The following is a 19450-nucleotide window of genomic DNA, read 5'->3' on the forward strand; positions in this document are numbered from 1 at the left end:
CTAGTCTTCTTAGTATGGATTTTACATTACCTCTACAGCAAACATAGCTAACTAATCTTGAAACTTTAAAAAACCCTGGTTTTGGTGACACCAATCCTTCCAGTTCTCCTCTCTCATTGACTTTTCTTAGTCTCCTTTATACATTCCTCTTTCCCTACCCATCCTGTAAATGTTGATGCTCTCCAGTACTCCAACCTCATCTCTTCTCATTTTTCACACAACTTTCAATATTCAAGTGACAAAATACATAGTATTTTTGATACATCTTCCAGCAGATAAACCAGCACAAAATGACTACATATTTTATGGACCTATGAAAAAAAGCTGTAAAACAATGATGTATGATTAGATAAGTACAAATTGTCCCATTAATATTCTTTTATGGATTGCCCATCAGCTATTCCTTTTTAATAGATTAAGTGGCAAAAGCATCAAATGTACAAAGTAAATTTACGAGAAAAACTGAAGAAATTATCACTAGTGATCTTATTTTTCTGAACACTGGGAGAAGATTCCCTTTACCCTTCACACTGTAAGTACCTGTTTACGTGTCTGCTTACCCTCTGGATAACAGATCCCTTTCCCTGCCTTTTCACCTTTGCACTTCTGGGAGGAAACTGATGACCAGACTATCACAAGGAGAGTACAGGAAAGAGGAGAATGGGAAGAAAAGTGAGCAATGAAGAGAGAGGGGAGGGTGAAGAAAGGAAAGAGAAGTTTTAAAGTGCTAAAAAAATATTCTCCTACATCAACATATTTCATCTGGTTATACAAAAATCATTTTTTTGCTCTTAAAAGCAAAAGACAGAACATTTCTTAAATGTGTACATTAGGTAGTATATGAACATAAAAAAGAATCCCAGACTTAAGAGTAGAGAAAATATCCACATGAAATAACAAAAAGGCAGTCAAAATAATATACTTCCAATTGTGGGCGGGTGTGCACACACATGTGTGTGTGACATACAAAAGTAATTAAAATATTTAAAAGCATATGAGGCTATTTGTAGTATCATCCAAGAGCAGGGTAGGTTTGCCCATTAAGAAAAGACAGCTAATTAATTAAAAAACTACGCTAGCAAGTTGGTTATTTGTGTTAATCAATATTTGTATTAACCCAACTACTGTACGTCTGATACCTAGGAAAGATCAAAGGTGTAAACTGTTATAGGGGGCAATCAGTTATTTTGCTAAAAATGGCATGGGAAAGGCTAAAGTGTATACACTGAAAATTTCTCCATAATCAAATGTGCGCTGGAACTACACTACATTAGAAATGAAAGTCCTGGCTGGAGTAGCTCAGTGTACTGAATGCCAGCCTGTGAACCAAAGGGTCACTGGTTCAATTCCCAGTCAGAGCACATGCCTGGGTTGCAGGCCAGGTCCCCAGTAGGGGGCACATGAGAGGCAACCACACATTGCTCTTTCTCTTCCTCTCTTTCTCTCTCCCTTCCACTCTATCTATGAATGAATGAATGAATAAATGGGAATGAATACCTCTCTAAAGGGAACTCTGTGATTGGAATAATTTCTAAATCACATTAAAAACGTATTTTTCTCTGGTTTGTTTTTAAGCATATACTGGAAGCAAAAGCTTTTTCAAATTCAATATACTTTAGAAATCAGAATTTTTTTGTTTGATGTTAACTCTTTAGGAGAAAGCCAGAGTTTTCTTTCCAACTTATTACAGTCCAAAGGATATGAGTAACAAAAGGTATGTCACTATAGAGAATGAAATGGTATGAATAAATTTATTTTTTCTTCTTGGACCTGCCTGGTCAAATGTATTATATATGTGTACATATATAATAATTTTCTGAAATTATCCTGAGCATAATTTCATATCAAACATTGAGAACTCTATTTTAGAGTCCACAAGCAAATGACTTAGTTTTGCTATTAATACATAGAGAAATTATAACTCAAGAATTATATGCTATTAATCCAACAGGTGAAACCTATTCATCAATATATTCATGTTTCCACTGTTAGAATTATTTTAGCTACATAAAATGTCTTGCGTTCAATCATATTTCTAATATATTGAACAAAATAAATATATGCTAGTATTACTATACTTTGTTTAGAATACCATTATTTAAAAATATATTCCTTTTATTCGTATGTAATGGCATCATATAAGAACATTCCTTAAAATAATAATTTGTGCATACAATTTGTTTAGCACTGGGCAGCAAATTTTCCTCTTCACTGGTCATTAAACTGATATATACAAAAAAAATTAAGCTTAAAGAAAACTTATTTTTATTTTTTCCCGTTACAAGCTAACCACATAAATTGTGTCATTTGATTCTCACAATAATCCTCTAACATTGTAATTGCTACTCAGTAACAGCAAAAAGCAAAAGTTCAGCTCAGGAAAAATTAAACACCCTGTCCAAAGGCAAAGAACTTGTAAAGAAAGGTATGGAATGTGATCCCAAATCTTAAGATTCTAAATGTCCTTCTCCACAGTGTCACTCTGTCCATCCAAAATGACTTAACCATTGAGATCTTCCTTCAACATCCACCAAGAAGCTCTATGAACTACTCAGCAAATAAAACTGAAAAAGTCATTACACTTACTCTATATAAAAGACTGGTAACTACATTTGACTTTTAAACACCATTTTTCACCACTAAAATACTAACTGCTACTCCCTCAATCATTTTATTTCTACACTTCCTCTTCATCCTGCAAATTCCTGTCACATTGTCACACAAACACCTATATACATATTGACCAAACACCTACACTGACCCAAATATTTGGGAGAGGCTCATGAGGTTAATTCACCAGGGAGTAGTGGGGGGAACGCACTGCAAGCATGGAGAGGCATACTAATGATGGTATAAAGATCACTGTGGTAAAGCAATTCCATATTTAACCATTCACTCATCAACATTAAAAGCCACAATTTTAACCATTCAGAAAATTGAAGAAAAATACTAATTATGTCCTTGGAACACCTGTATTAGACCAAATCAATATAAATAAAAGAAAAAATTCCTCTCCATCAATCAAAGCATCTGGAAACAGAAAAACACTTTTACACACCCATACATACTGACACCTTTCTAAAAGCATCTTTATCCTTTCCAAACAAACTTTGATAATACTGTACATAATACATAATAGGACACAGTATGTTCTATTTGAATATACTTCTTAAATAAATCCTAAAGGATTTAAAATGTACTAACGAAGGAAGAGTATTTCAAGGAAGTTCACAGTGACTTAGGCGGGGGAGGGGGGAAGCCAGTGCCTATTTTATCTAATTTGGAAAAAAACCCCAAATTTTCATAAATTAGGTTTGGTTAATGAGGAGATTCTACAACCACTTCATCAAAGCTTTAAGACATAAATGTTGCAGAGAAGGCTGAAAACTGAATCTCCGATAGGAACAAGGAAATTAAGAAAGTAAAGGTTCCAAAAGAGGCAAGAAGTGACAGCCAAAATTCTGGCAAATACCCAAAACCTCTAACCTTAGAGCTACTATAAAGGCTGCAAGAGCTTTTACCTGCAGCCAGGAGCTGAGACCCCTAGCTTAGGGCAAGATCCCGGGTAGTAAAACAGGATACAGATTGTGTACCCTGCTCTTTGGGAATGAAATAATCACCATCAAGTCATGATTCCAATTAAATCTATGTTGTGTTCAGCAGTGAGGTTAAATATTTGATTCTGAGGGCTTTGTTTTTTGATTCTGTTTTGATTAATCTAAGCCTCCATGTTTGTTTAAGTATCAAAGACTGCCTTTGATGATTAAAAGTTTAGCACTATTTAGAAGTAATTCACAGTCCTAGTTTGACAATTATCAAGGTGTGTTGACTGACTTTTAAGGGATACCAATCAATTCTATGTAAATATTGTCACCATTTGAATTCACTCGACTGTTTTTAAGGTTATGCCATATAATACTTTAAGGAAAAATATAAAGAATAATAAAAAATTAACGAAATAGAGTATTTCAATTCTAAATAGTGTAGTAATAAGTAGTTTACACATAGGTAATATTGATAATCATCTTTCCAGTTCAACTTTTAATATTCCACAAAAATTTTATAATACAGTATTTAATAAAATGTGATCCAGGAATCCATTTTAGTATATCTAAACTACTAACATTATTACAAAATAAATAAATAAGCTGCTTCCTTCACCAACCTCTTCCCCAAAGATAGTTGTGGTCAAGCAAAAGAAACCAAAAAAAACAAAAGCATTGTAAACACTCACCTTTTGTTGACTGGCTTTTCATCCTTTTCATATGGACGGACAAACCATTTCCCAATCCTAACGAAGTTCTTATCCATTAGGCACCTATGATAATTACATCAAGAATTACTTTTATAGTCATAAGTTGGTAAGTCACTGCATCAATGATCACAGATAACATACACGTGGAAATAAAAACATCACCCCTTAAACTATGAAAATGTTTCCCTATCACTTAAATTTTTATGTTACACTTAAAGAACTTTCTGACTTTGGATATAGATTTTTATTATTTATTACTAAGCAAAATTAATTGGTCGATGTATTCCTGAATTATACTTCTGAATTACTTCAAATCCAATCACACTTCCAGCAATTCTGGGTCATTGGAAATGCTGGGAATCCAAGCAGCATTTCTTAAGAGCACCTCATAGACATTCTTCCGAGTCACTGATGCCCATTCTACAAGTTTTAATGCTGGCTCTTCCTTGCTTGGCATGTGATAGGCAACCCTTAGCAAGGATCTTGGTTAAAAAAAAAAAAAAAAAAAAAAAAGCATAGCAGAGCCTATTTTACTTAGGTATTTTCCTTCTGTAGGCATAATAAACCACTTGGTTATGGCTTTGCAAGAAAGCAAAGAACTACAGTCATTTCTTCAATAACAAATATTTGCTATCTTATCCTATTTGCTATAACTAAGTTGTGCCCTGCTTCTGTGTCCATGACATTTTGTGTACATTGTGTTTCAATGTCAAATCTTGGAGTAATCTTTCTGAAGACACGTTAAATAGCAATTGAACTCAACCAACAATGCACACAATTAAAGTGAAGTGACAACAATATAGACAGCCTTGACCAAGTTCACTCATGTGCAGGCAAATGACAACTGTACCATTACTGCCATCTAGCCAACTGTGAGATGCCATCATTTGTAAGGAGTACTCGTGGTTTTAAAAATATGAAATTGTGGGAGAAACTACATTTTGAAATTGATGAAATGCAGTGATCTCTAACATTATTCAGTGAAATGACATAGATTTTGCCAGAAAGCTTAATGTGATTCTTCTATACAAGGTTCTACCTATCAGTGAAAGAGCCGTACAGCAATTCTTTACTCAATCAATAGGGAATTCTGCATGTGGCTGTGCCTCTGTAATTTCCACACCATCAAGGATGACGAAAACAATTCACACCTTCACCCAACTCATTAAAGGTTGGAGCGATTAGTAAGTGGCAATAGTTTCTGCTGGCCACAATGTAACTCCCAATGGGCAGAAACAATTTGGAGCACTGCTGCAAAAAAAAAAAACCCCAAAAACAAAACTTACTGGTTTTAACTGGTTTTATTTTGAAAACTTCTACAAGATTGTTGAAAGTCATTTTCAAAGTAACCCAATCTGTTTTCCTAAGATCACTAATTTAACTTGCTTTCTAGGGTTACAGGATATATGACTCCATTAAAGTTAGGATAGGAAATATGGAATATCAAATAAACTTAAAGTACTCAAGAAGCAAAACTGAAAAGGTATCTCTACAGTTTATTCCCCGAGATTTAACTGTATTTTTAAGCTAGACTACATATATAGATATTTCCAATGAAAAACTCCACTATTTGATATCAAGTTCCTTCCTCCAAATAATACTACCAAAAACTACTACTACAATCACTACTACCACCACCATTTCTCTCATCACTATATGATATAAATGTTATAATGTCAATTCTTATACATGAAGGAGCTGAGGCACAGTGAGAATGTCACCAGATCAGGTCTCAGGGCTAACAGACAGCACTGCTGGGGTCAACCCCAGGTTACCCGATCACAGAGCCAGCACGCCGAACTATGACCATGTACTGACTCTCATGCTGTCATGTGTCCTCAATGCTTTCATTTTTGAAACCCAGATGCATCTTATAATTGATGAGTCTAGTTAATGATTCTTTATTCTCCAAAAGCTGTTATAAATTGAAGGTATAACTTAAAATCAATGATGCTTAGAATGAAAGCAATAGGGCATGTAACAGGTACAGAATCACATCAAACACTAAACTTGTCTTCTTCTGACATGCATCCCCACTTAACAAAAACCACTTTAAATTAAAGTATTCATTCTCTCATATATATCTTGAATCTATAAATGATTAAAAAAGAATCATTTATTCAGTAACAGAGAAAACAACATTAACTTATGGTTTATGGATAGAAAAAAATCCAAGGCTTTGGTAATATGAAAAAAAAAAAAACAGGTAAAATATCTCTGACTAAAGAAGACAAGGTATAAAGTCTGTTTCAAAACCCTTGCCCTTCTATGAAGTAATAGCCACAAATTTATTTGCTGATTTCACTCCAGACCTAACAAACAGGGCGTGTGGGGGATGGAGAAGCAGCATAGAGCCAAGACCACTCAAGGACAAAGGCAAAAAGGCAAAAAACTCATGAAAATGCCGAGATTCTAAGCCTCTGCACTAATATATCTCCTGGAGTTCCCACTACACATGCTATTTCTTTGTCAAGCAATGTCAACAAAAAGTTATTATTGCTACTACACAAAACAGTCGTGGAAACTACTGATCCTTCAATCCAAAGCCATCTGGTTCCAAATGAGAATCATGAGTTACTTATGTGATTTTCATTTCTATGGCTCTTTTCTGCTAAGAAACTATAAGCAATTTGGGGAAGACACAGTTTCTATCTTATTCACTAACAATATTAACAAATATTTAAGTGTCCATTATGTAATATACTTTATGTTCTTTGTCCTAGTAGGTGGCTCAATAAATATCTGAGAAATGAATGCTTTACACCAAGGGTTTTTCCTACTCACAGTGTAATAACATTATTCTTCTTGTTTGTAACCAAAAACCATGAACAGTCTCATACTATTATTCTACTTTTCTTTTGTTTATGTGTTCTCGCTAGTGGGATGGACACTCAATATTTAAAGAGAAAAAATATCTACATATTTCACTTCTTTATAGCCTAGACATTCAATATGTAGAGAATCACATAGATGCTAAAAAATGTTTTGAAAGACTAGCACTACTGCCCATATGCTTTAATTATACTCCAAGGAGAGAATAAAGTTTTTTAAAAGAGATAATTCTAAGATAAAAAAATTTAAAGAATATCCAAAGTACAATTTCCCTTTTGTTTATCTTATCAATCTGTATTTTATTAAGTGAAAACAATTTATATTTAACTGAAATAAACCTAGGAGACATATTCCATCTGCTAAAAAAACTGCTATAAGTCAACATCATACATAGTGCTAGGAATATATATCAGCTAACCCTGCTTGTCCATTTAGTAATACTAGTCATTAAGATTTTCAAAATTACCTTACTATTAAGATAAAACGTAATTTTGTAAAGTAGTACAATATTGTCTTGCAAGATTGCTATGTAACTCCAGATTTATAAAAGTGTTCAAGTGCCCTAGCCAGATGACTCAGCTGGCTAGAGCACTGTCCTGATATACCAAGGTTGTGGGTTCGATCCCCAGTCATGGCACATACAAGAATCAACCAATGATGCATAAACAAGTGGAAAAACAAATCAATGTCTGTCTGTCTCTGTCTGCCTGTCTCTCTCTCCACCTCACTTTATCTCTCTCTCAAATAATTTATTTTAAAATGTTCTCAAGCAACAGTACTAGGAAAGTATTTCTCTTTAGAAATAATTCCCAGGTCCCTACTATTGCTCAAAAATCACTGTCTCAAGAAGAAAAGAAACAGTTGCTCGAAAATGAAAGTGAAATCAGGTTGTGCATGTGTGTGCATGTGCGTGTTATGCCATATGGCTCTAAATATTAACTTCAAGAGTAAGTTGACTCCAAAAATGGCCAGCCCCAATCTCTAATCCTAAAGCCATGGGTAGACCTCATATAAGACGACAGGTGTCACAGCAGCAGCCTCAGCAAGCCATTTCCCAGATGGGACAGTAAGATCTAGAAGGGAGCCACCCCTATCTCTGGCTCCTTTTGCGCCCCTAAAATTATGAAATCAGGCAGATTTGTCAGTTTTCATAGATTAAAGTCCAAGGATAGTGTTCCTCTACCTCACCCTCAACCAAACTGCACTTGAGTGTTATCATCCAGTTACAGAGCTACTCAGGTAGACTAAATTTTATATAATTTCAAAACAGAATAACCTCACCACCATCAAGGCCTTTTCCTTCCTATCCTAATCTATGCAAATACATATGCAAAGAAGTCTGCTTTCTAGAAACTGCAGTGATCCCAATTCCCAACCAGGTAACAGAAACCCATATAATTTAGGGGCTGAAGAAACCTTTTCAACTAATTCCTTCTGTCTCCATTCCATTGGGTCCCTGCTGTGCCCTAGTGGATGCTGCCTCCTCTAGCCAAGCAAACCCTATTATTCTAGTGCTCTCCTAAATTTCTGTAAGGTTAGGCTCTTTTGTAGGCCTAGCCTCACCTGCAACATCCATTCTAATGCAACTCCAAAGAGCCATACAAAAATTTTTTACTCCTTAAAAAACTTAAAGTCTTAATCTTTTTCCCTGTCCTAAAAATATTAAATAGATAAAATGATTAGTCTTACAGTGAACATGTTTCTCTCTATTCATTTACAATTGGACATGTGCTTTCACTCACTCTTCTTTAATGTCTAGTGCCTGTTTCTTTAAAGCATATGCCCCTTAGGTCTAAAGACTCATTTTCCTACTGTCCTTTAGAGAAGTGCACACTGTCACAATTCAATAAAATGGAATTTTACTGATTACTCATATCCTGCTCCTGTCGCCACATCATCCTCAAGGACTCTCAATGTTGCAATGTTGTATCACCACTTCTTCACCCAGGGCTGTACCTACCACCTTGCTCTACTGAATACCGGGTGGGCAAAAGCAAGTTCACCGTTGTGAGTACGCAAAACACATACTTTATTCTCGCACTATTGTTTATGAATTATTGTATTATTTATTTGTATTACAACTATAAACCTGCTTTTGCCCATCCCTGTATGTTTATTATTTTGAAATCCTTGGCCCACCACATCTAGGGACATCACTCATTTGCCCTCTAATGACCACTTCTATTGGACCACAATACCACAGGGCATTAAAAGCTAGTACTTTACAAAGATGTTGTTACCATAATTATAATTCCAATTTTCATTTTATTTTTACTGTACCTTTCCAAATGAGTATCTTCACTCCAAACAGCAACTCTTGGCAAACCAAGAGGCTCTGGGCCAAAGGCAATTTTATAGCTGTGTTACAAACTACCGAGGGGTAAGTATGCTGACAATCCATTAGGAAAGCAGCACCAGTGGACTACTCGGAAGAGCCATTATGTTTTACGAATGTCAGAAACCCACAGATTAAAGTCTCCCTAAGCAAGCATGGACAGGACAGAGCGTAACAGCTTCAAAGACCCATGTAATCTTCTATTGTGTGCAAAGCAATGATTTACATGTTATAAAGAAAAAATATTTTTCCAAAATCAGCTTATGTTTTATTCTAAAAACTTAGGAAACTAAAATTAAAGTCTACCATCACACAAAAAAGCCAATCTGACAGCATTACAACATTTAAAATAGTTCTGTGAAGCTACAAAAGCAAGATGTTTCTAAGTTCCATAGATGGTACAAATCACTGAGGCAGCAGTAAAAACTCTGGGTGAAAAGAACTGCACACATTTCCTGGGTTTTTATTTTTTTAACTATTTAACCCACTGTTTTACTTCACTTAGCTAGTTAGGTGAGAAAGATATGGTATATTATAAAAACTATGCAAATCAGAATAACATAAGAGTAACAGCCATTAAATCTATAATACTAAAAGTGCCGAATGAAGAAACTCCTAAAGAAAAAATTGCACATTTCTGTTTTCCCTTATCTAGTCCAAGCCAAAGTATTTTTCCATTAGTGAGCAGTGAGACAACCTAAACTTAAATACTAAGAGTAACCTTTGATAAATTCATTATAAATATGTAACAAAATTTCATTAAGTTGCAAAGTCTGATGAAAAACAATCTGAACTAGTACAACAGGTGGAGAGGGAAGGAGAGAAGGAGCAGAAGGGGGAGAATCAAGTCAAATTAGCAGAGATTCTATGTAAATAAAAACCAAATTAATGATATGTCATCATTCTGGGCAATTTGCCAGAAAGAGATAATCAATCATTAAGAAAAGAAGAAGCTCAATTACTTTCTCAGGAAGAAAAAAAAAGCATGACTGCATGATCTAAAATTATAATAGTTGGAAGGCCTAAATATTCAAATACTGAAATTCTAAGAAATCACAAATGAAGAAAATACAAAAGCAACCAATATGGCTCAGTTTTTAAAAACATGTATAAGTACATTCATAATTGTGTTTTAGGAACATACCTGTGTTAAATTAATACAACCAACACCTGTCTGGAGAGTAGATTATTAGAAGGGAGATGACCTTAATTGATAGGATGGTAGACTGTACCCTTTTCCCAAATATGTGCCATCCCTCCCTCTCTCACTGACATCAAGCTCGGCCGTGTGCCATTAGTACCTCCCACTAACAGATACTACTTGCTCATCCTTTTGACTTTGGTGGTAAATACCTTGGCCGGTAAAATGTGAGCAGAAATGACATACGCCACTTTTGAACAGAGGCTTCGAAGGGCTATTGCATGGTTGCCCTTACTGCAAAGAGCTCAGCAAGCCTCTGACAGCTGTCAGCTGCCTCCCGCCCACAGGAAAGACAGTGCTGCAGTAAAGGACTCACAATGGACAAGCAGCAAGAGCAAGATAAACCTCAACTGTTGTAAGGCTGTAAGATCTTTCAGGTCTTTTGTTTTTGAAGCATAACTGAGCCTAATCTGATTGGTGAAAAGAGGCCACTGCAAAACCTCATGGAACACATTATATCTTAAAAGTAGGCCAGTGGCAACCAAAATGAAGAGAATGGGACTGACTAGAGAAATATCTGGAAGGCTGAAGGAAAGGTTGGGGGTTCAATGTTGTAGGATGAGAACCACATGAAAGTAGAATTAGACGAATTACACATGATGCCCAAAGAAAAGAATTAAGATAAGAAATGAAAGTTACAGGGTGACAGATTTCTGTTCAGCATAAGAAAGACTTTCTAACAATGAATGCTCTCCACAGATGAAAAGACCTCCTTTGGGAAGCTGTGCTCATATAACCAGAGTATTCCAGGAAAGAATACATAACCACACAAAAAGGATATTACAGAATGGGATTCCAGAATCACCTAGATAAATAGACTGACTTTTAATGTTGTGCCTGACTCTGAAAAGTGACATCAATACTTCTAGTGGCTGACAGTAACAGCGGTTAACCATTACTGAACTCTGTGCTGAGCAAAACAATCCTATGCCATTTTACAGGTAAAGAACAGTGGCTCAGTGAGCTTGAGTCACTCTTCCAAATCATACAGTTACACAATTGGCAGAGCCAAGAACCAAAATATCTGTCTCTGGAGGCAGTGAAAAAATGGACTTCTAGAAGTCCATGGAGAGATATGCCCCTGTAGAGATACATAAAATTAAAGCCAGATATGTTAGCTTCTGTGGGAACCCTTGATGTAAAACGCTCCTGAATAAGCAGCCCTGATGTGTGTGTATGTATGTGGTTTTTTATGGCAGACAACACTGGTAGACATACACAATATAGCATATGCAAATATTGAAGAGTTATAGGAGAAATGAGTAAATGAATGATAAAATATATGAAGTCATATTACCCTAGAATCTAAAATACTCTACATAGTATCAATATAGTTTTACCTTAGTACCAATCAACAGCAACAAGACACGAAATTCTTATTCTGTGTGAAGTCCACAGTGTTACCTGAATTTCTGTAGTGAAATTATTTTTAATAAACCAATGCAGTGATTTATGATTCTGTATACACTAACAAATGCCACCTTTTAGAAGAAAGATTGATGTATATGACTCCTGCTTAGCTATAAGTGAGAGCTTCTCAAAGTCCTTCATGAAATTCCCTTTTAATTAAATCTGTATGCTTAAATAAAAAGGAGAAAAAATAAATCACTTGTACAAGCTTTTAATAGGCAAACTAAAAAAAAAAAATTGTTCAGGAAGCACAAATACCCTTCAAGGGATAATTCCTTGGTGATCTGTTTCAATAACCTCACTTCTGGCTTTCTATAATAGAAATTCAAAACATCCATGCTAGGAAACCACGTGGATCTTATCTGAATGGAAATGGAATGGCATAACAGAAAATTGCTGGAAATAAGAGAGTAAACTATATTTCAATAAACTGAGGCTGTAAACAGTAACTTACAGCAAATGGTCTAAGCTATAAGAAGAACAAGAGGGCAAGTGTGTATTAGCCAATCCACTTTCTATTGATGGTCAATAAAGAATGCTAAAAACAACCATTTAAAATGCTTCCCTGCCTCATGAGTAGGGTAATTTTCATTCATAGAACACAATTACTTAAAGTTATTTTAAAGCACAAAAGAATTACAATTTTTCAAAAAATAATCTCAACACATTCATTTTAAGAAAAGAGCTGAACAGCTTGATTATTAATTGTTTTCTAAAATAGGCATTGTTTTATTTGTTTCAAAGTAAAATGTTATAAAGTGATTGAAATCAAAGTATGCAAAATAATATTTATGGCATAAAGGAATTAATAATTACTGAACATTAACAATAGGCCGAATATTATGCAATGCACATCATATACACCATCTACAAAAACTCAAAGTATCCTATACTTAATTTAAAGGGCACTAACTAGGACTGAGTGAGGTTAGGGTAACTTACCCTTTGATACCCAAGATCCTGAAATCAAACCAAGGTCTAACCTGAAGTTGTTTAGAACTATCCCAAGCTTCCATTGCAAGGCATATTGCATACATCACAATTAACCTGGACTTCAGTTTTTATCACCAATTCTGTATTCACGAGCACAGAACAAATGAATTACCTGCATTTTTCTTCTCTCCCATTGTTTCTGCTTTCTAATTTCTCCCGCCCAAAACATGCTACCATTTAAAATACAAAAAACTGAAAATACAAAAAAAAAACCCTGAAAAAACAATTTAACCACAAATTCATTAGTATTTTTCTAAAATTAAATTATAAAAAATAACACAGCAAATACAATTTTTAAAATATGTACTTTGTTCCTTATAAATTAAAAACTTATGTAAAAAGGATTGTGTTTAAAGATATATTAATTACTCTATAGATATAAGAGCTTTATTCTGGCATAAGATTATGAAAGCAGTATAATTTCCAGATTTTCCTGGACTTTGTATGTACTGTGCTTGGATTTTGTTCTCTTTTGCAGTAGGAGAGAGAATTACCAAATATTTGGAATATTTAAGAGTATTTAACTCATAAAACCAATGCTTCTAAAATACACTGCCCTTATTAACAGACAGCCTCTATGTGTACTCCAAGTCACAGAGGTAGGAACTAAAATTCAGAATGAAAAAACAGGTAAATTTTGTGGGAAAGGTCTTTCTGAGTGACTTAAATGATGACAACTTATCAACTGTAGCTTAAGAATGCTAAGCAGTGATAGTATAGTGATACTATCCTAGGTAATAGCTTAGATGAGAAACAATGATACTAGAAGGTCTTACGACCACCTAGAAGTACTATATATAAACTCAGGAAGAGAGGTGGAAAAGATTTTCCCACAGAACTAACCCATTCTTTCCTATCTCTCTCCTTAAACACAACCGAGAGCCTGAACATACTGCTATGCCAGGAAGTAACAGGCACTCAAACAATGATGAGGACAACTCAAAAAACACAGGAGCCATCATGAAGGGGCTTCCCCTGGCCAAATGTGGAAGAACTCAAGCATCAAAATCAATAATGGTAATTAATTATAATCTACTGAATAAAACAGAAATCCATTTTCCAAATTTATAGGGATAAAGATTAAGGGAGATAAAGACGTAAATACATTTGTACATGGGAGAAAATGGAAAGCTCTTCCTTTCAACAGAATGCCAACTAATAAAAGTAGAAGGAATAGTAGCATTTGAAAATTAACATTAAAGCCATAATAGGAATGTCTGATTTAGACAAAGACCACCAACAGAGGCTAAAACAGGTGAGTCAAAATTTGATAACAGGATAATTACACAATCTCTTTGGATTTGGCCACAAAGTACTTATTAATTATAAAGACAGAATTAAACAATATAGTTAACAAGTACTTATTAATTTACAGTGGTGAAACATGGCAAAATATCACTTCAAACAAGTGATCAACAGCATTAATGTCATTAAAAATGAAATACTGAAATCATGGGCCTCCTACTATAATACACTTAGAAGGGCACAATATCACTTCTATGGTATTCCTACTAAAAAGCATAACCTAAATCTAATCATGAGGAAACTATATCAAATTGAGGGACTTTATATAAAACATATGGCCTGAACTCATTCAAAATGTCAATGTCAAGAAAGAAAGGGAAAGGCTAAGGAACTCTTGCAGATTTAAAGAGCGTGTGAACTAAATACAATGTATGATCACGGACTGGATCCTGGGGAAGGGAGGTCAAGCTATAAAGAACATAACTGGGGCAACTGATAACACTGGCAGTGAACTACAGATCTGATAATGGCATTTTACCAATGTATGCAAATGACGCTAATGGTTCAGGGAATAATTAGTGTGTGTTATACACACACGTGTAAGCATGCACATGCGCGCACACACACACACACCCAGGGAGAAGGTTTTAGGACAAGCAATCATACTAATTATAAAGCAAATTGGGCAAATAAAAATTACTGGTAAATCTGTGTAAAAGGATATATGAAGTGCTTTGTGCTATTCGTGAAAATTGTCTAACTTTGAAATTATATCAATATAAAAAAGACATAAAGTTTCGTTGTTACAAAACTGCACGAAAGCATTTTGAGGACTACAGGAGCGCTCTGAGTACCTAGCATGACACTCAGGTCTCTCACGACCGCCTAGATGCTGTTTCTTGTCGTACCTTTCTAGCAGGTTGTGGATTGCTTTGAAGAGCAGCGTCCGACATTCATAGGAAAGGCCATTTTCCCAAAGTCCCTCTTCCACAACTGGAAAAAAGAAAAATGAACCAATAAGCAGGCATCCAAATAAAAACAAACTTTACATTTTTTCTAAAGCAAAGTGAATGAGTAAATGTAAATAAATTATTTCACACTAAAACAGAAAAAGGAAGTTAAATATTTCAAAGTCATAAAATACAAAATACTGAAGGAAATATGTGTTTAGATTTTAAAGTCTTTTAAATATAGACATGGTATAGAATCCCTCTCCTACAGAAGTCTTTCCAACCTTATTCTAAGTTTAAAATCATTTGAAATTCTCAAATCAATCTTTCTACCTTACAGTGTTACAAAGACTAATTTTGTTAATACCAAGGTTATCACATGTATTTTCACAGGGAAAATCAATAGGAAAAATACACAATAATGTGAGAGTTACACAAAACTTTTTAAATGTTTTGAAGGCAATTAATTACCTGAACAGGAATTAAGGACATGATTTTAGGGAGAATATCAGAAAATTGAATCTTAATATAACATCAATTCATTTCCTGAACTCAATTTCATTAATGTTTGACATTTGGGTAAATACTGTACTTGCCTTTGAAATATAGTAAAACATTGAGCCACAAGTAACTAACACCAAGAGAATCCAACACACTGACAATGCACCATGCATTCCTAACACTCTTTTCATATATAAAAAGATATAAAACACCCTAAAGAAGAAAGCTAATTTTCTCTTAAATTGTATTAGTTCAATTCAAGATAGCAAAAAGTTGGAAGCATGAAAAAGACACTTGCACAAGAAAATTTCCCCTCCCTTTTACGTGTTACTTTGACAAAAGCGTTCATCAGAGAAAATTATGACAGAATTAAAACAAATGTTAAATCCGAGACTTCAGGCCAAGATGGAGGTGTAGGTATGTACACTTTGCCTCCTTGCACAACCAACAGAAGGACAACAACATTTAAAAATAAAGAAACAACCAGAACTGCCAGAAAACCAAACTGTATGGAAGTCTGACAACCAAGGAGTTAAAAGAAGAAACATTCATCCAGACCGGTAGGAGGGGTGGAGATGGGCAGCTGGGGTGGGGAGGACTCACAGCAAGGCTGCAGCTGGAGGACCAGGGCTGGCAAGGAGGTGGCTGGGGGATCAGGCGGTCCCACATTCATGTGCAGATGAACTGGGAGGTACAACTGGGGAGCAAGACAGACCGCACAACCCAGGGCTCCAGTGCAGGAAACTAAAGCCTCAAAATCTCTGGCTATAAAAATCTGTGGGGGTTTAAGCGGCAGAAGAAACTCCTAGCCTCACAGGAGAGTTCCTTGGAGAGACCCATAAGGTCCTAGAATGCACACATATGGACCCGCCTGGCAGTCAGCACCAGAAGGGCCCAATTTGCTTGTGGGTAGTGGAGGAAGTGACTGAAAGCTGGCTAAGAGTGGAGCAGGCAGCCTTGTTCCCTCTTGGACCCTCCCCCACATACAATGCCAAAACCCAGCAATATAGATTCCCTGCCCTGGTGATTATCAAAGGTTCCACCCCTTCCTATGTAACAGGTGAACTGAGACCAAAAACATTGGCCAAAATGAAAGAAAAGATCAAAGCTCCAGAAAAATAACATCTAAGTGATGAAGAGATAGCCAACCTATCAGATGCAGAGTTCAAAACACTGGTAATCAGGAAGCTCACAGAACTGGTTGAATAAGGTCACAAAATAGAGGAAAGAACGAAAGCTATGAAAAGTGAAATAAAGGAAAATGCACAGGGAACCAACATTGACAGGAAGGAAACCTGGACTCACATCAACGGCTTGGATCAGAATGAAGAAATAAACATTCAACCAAAACAGAATGAAGAAACAAGAAATGAGGAGAGGCTTAGGAATCTCTGGGAAAATTGTAAACATTCCAACATCCGAATCATAGGGGTGCCAGAAGGAGAAAAGGAAGAGCAAGACATTGAAAACTTATTTGAAAACATAATGAAGGAGAACTTCTCCAATCTGGCAAAGGAAAGAGACTTCCAGGAAGTCCAGGAAGCTCAGAGTCCCAAAGAAGTTGGACCTAAGGACACACACTCCAAGGCACATCATAATTACATTACCCAAGATTAAAGATAAGGAGAGAATCCTAGAAGCAGCAAGAGAAAAGGACACAGTTACCTACAAAGGAGTTCCCATAAGACTATCAGCTGATTTCTCAAAAGAAACCTTGCAGGCAAGAAGGGGCTGGAAAGAAGTATTCCAAGTCATGAAAGGCAAGGACCTACATCCAAGATTACTCTATCCAGCAAAGCTATCATTTAGAATGGAAGGGCAGATAAAGTGCTTCTCAGATAAGGTTAAGTTAAAGGAGTTCATCATCAACAAGCCCTTATTATATGCAACGATAAAGGGACTTATCGAAGAAAAAGAAGATCAAACATACGAACAGTAAAATGAAAACAAACTCAAAACTATCAACAACTGAACCTAAAAAAATGAAAACAAAAGCAAACTAAGCAAACAACTAGAACAGGAACAGAATCACAGAAATGGAGATCACATGTTATCAGTGGGGAGGTAGAGGGGGAAGAATGAGGGAAAAGGTACAGGGAGTAAGAAGCATAAATGGATGAAATAGACAGGGGGAAGTTAAGAATAGTATGGGAAATGGAGAGGCCAAAGAACTTACATGTATGACCCATGGCCATGAACTAAGATGGAGGAATGCGGGTGGGAAGGGGGTGCAGGGCAGAGGTGAATAAAGGAGAGAAAAAAATGGGATAACTATAATAGCATAATCAATCAAACATTTTTTTAAAGTCTTTCATTTCAAAATGACAATAATAAAACAACTTCTGTTTTTCAAGATCAGTTTTCTATCCAGAAAAGAACCTTGTTTTCCGAGGCTTTATTCTATGTGCCAAGTTTTAAATCCAGAACACTATACACAAATGGGCTGGGTGGGGGGAGGGGCAGAGAACTTTTCACCAGGACACTATGAGACAGAGTAAAGAACGTGTGGCATTCATGTTAGCCACTCAGCACCTGACATCTTCCTTTCACTGACTATTGCCTACTTCATGAATGCTGGTTGGGGTCAAAGATGGTCACCCCTAACAAGACCTGAGAATACTGAGTCTCTCTTTCCCATACCCTCCTGTAATGTGGACAAGGTGATATATCCTAAACTTCACTAGATGTTCCTGCACCACACTTCTGACCCTGGACCAAGAGACACAAAAGGGAGAGGAAGGAGAAAGATCTTTCAGTAGGCACTACAAGCAGTGCCACAGGTTCCATGGCATCTGCTGATGCTGTAGTGATAGCACTAGTTTCTCATCAAACCACTTATGCAGCAATGACCCTAGAAGTGCCAGAGAGTTCTGTGAACACTCAATATCCTTTTAATCAACTCCTTTTCTTAGTTTGTGACTAAGAATTCTGAGCAATACAGTTTATTCTCCATTATACAAATGAGAAAACTAAGGCTTAAAAATCTTAAACTTGCCCAAGGTCACATAACTAAGTACAAGAATATAGAGTGAAACATAGCTACTATACTCAGCAGCCAACAGGATTAGATGTACTTTATATCTACTTTTAGAAATAGTAATTATTCCATTAATTAAACTCATCAAGGCAGTTTATTTTCATAGCTGCTGTGATTAGGACATTTCAGATATTCATAAATATGTGCTGAATTGACATGATAAACTCCTTATGTCTAGGTTAAGAGGATTAGTGGCAAAGATGAGATTCAAACCCAAGTTTTCTGACTCTAACATCCATGCTCTTTCCATAAAACTGTGCTTCTCCATATGGTTAGTGTTAAGTTAACCCACCTCATCCCCCTCTTTTACTCTTAGTACTGGCTAGAAAGGCAATTTTCAACACTGAAGTTAAATTACCCTTTGAATCCACCATTTGCTCTTTAAATTAATGTTTTCTAAATAGCTGCAAGTAACCTTTTCAAAAGTTAAACAAAATTAAAATTGCTTCTGCAATCTATTTGTACAGCTCCATGGTAAAGTCAGAGAAAATCACATAATAGCTTCTTAAGCTAATTTATCTGAGACACTCTCCTCCCAAGGTAAAATTTAAACCAACACTTCATTTGCTTGATATTGAGATTCTTCAGAAAGCATCCTTTGGCATGGAGTAGGGAGAGTAGTTAATGTAGGCAAGTTTCTATAAATGATGTAAGATGTACTAACTACTTAATTCGCTATCTCCCTCCCAAG

At 35.7% G+C, this 19450-nt stretch overlaps 1 protein-coding gene across 3 annotated transcripts in view; it reads right to left on the reverse strand.

Moving 5' to 3' along the window:
• The window catches only part of MED13L (mediator complex subunit 13L), a 255644-nt gene that overhangs the window by 108587 nt on the left and 127607 nt on the right, over nucleotides 1-19450 (reverse strand). For all 3 annotated transcript variants that reach the window (XM_053927909.2, XM_053927908.2, XM_045200628.2), the window contains exons 3-4: nucleotides 15180-15264; nucleotides 4235-4318 (exon numbers count right to left, since the gene is read on the reverse strand). In XM_053927909.2, the coding sequence (XP_053783884.1) occupies nucleotides 4235-4318; nucleotides 15180-15264 (169 nt within the window). The remainder of the gene's footprint in view (nucleotides 1-4234; nucleotides 4319-15179; nucleotides 15265-19450) is intronic.

This window comes from Desmodus rotundus, chromosome 7 (genome assembly GCF_022682495.2).
Source record: "Desmodus rotundus isolate HL8 chromosome 7, HLdesRot8A.1, whole genome shotgun sequence".
NCBI lineage: Eukaryota > Metazoa > Chordata > Mammalia > Chiroptera > Phyllostomidae > Desmodus > Desmodus rotundus.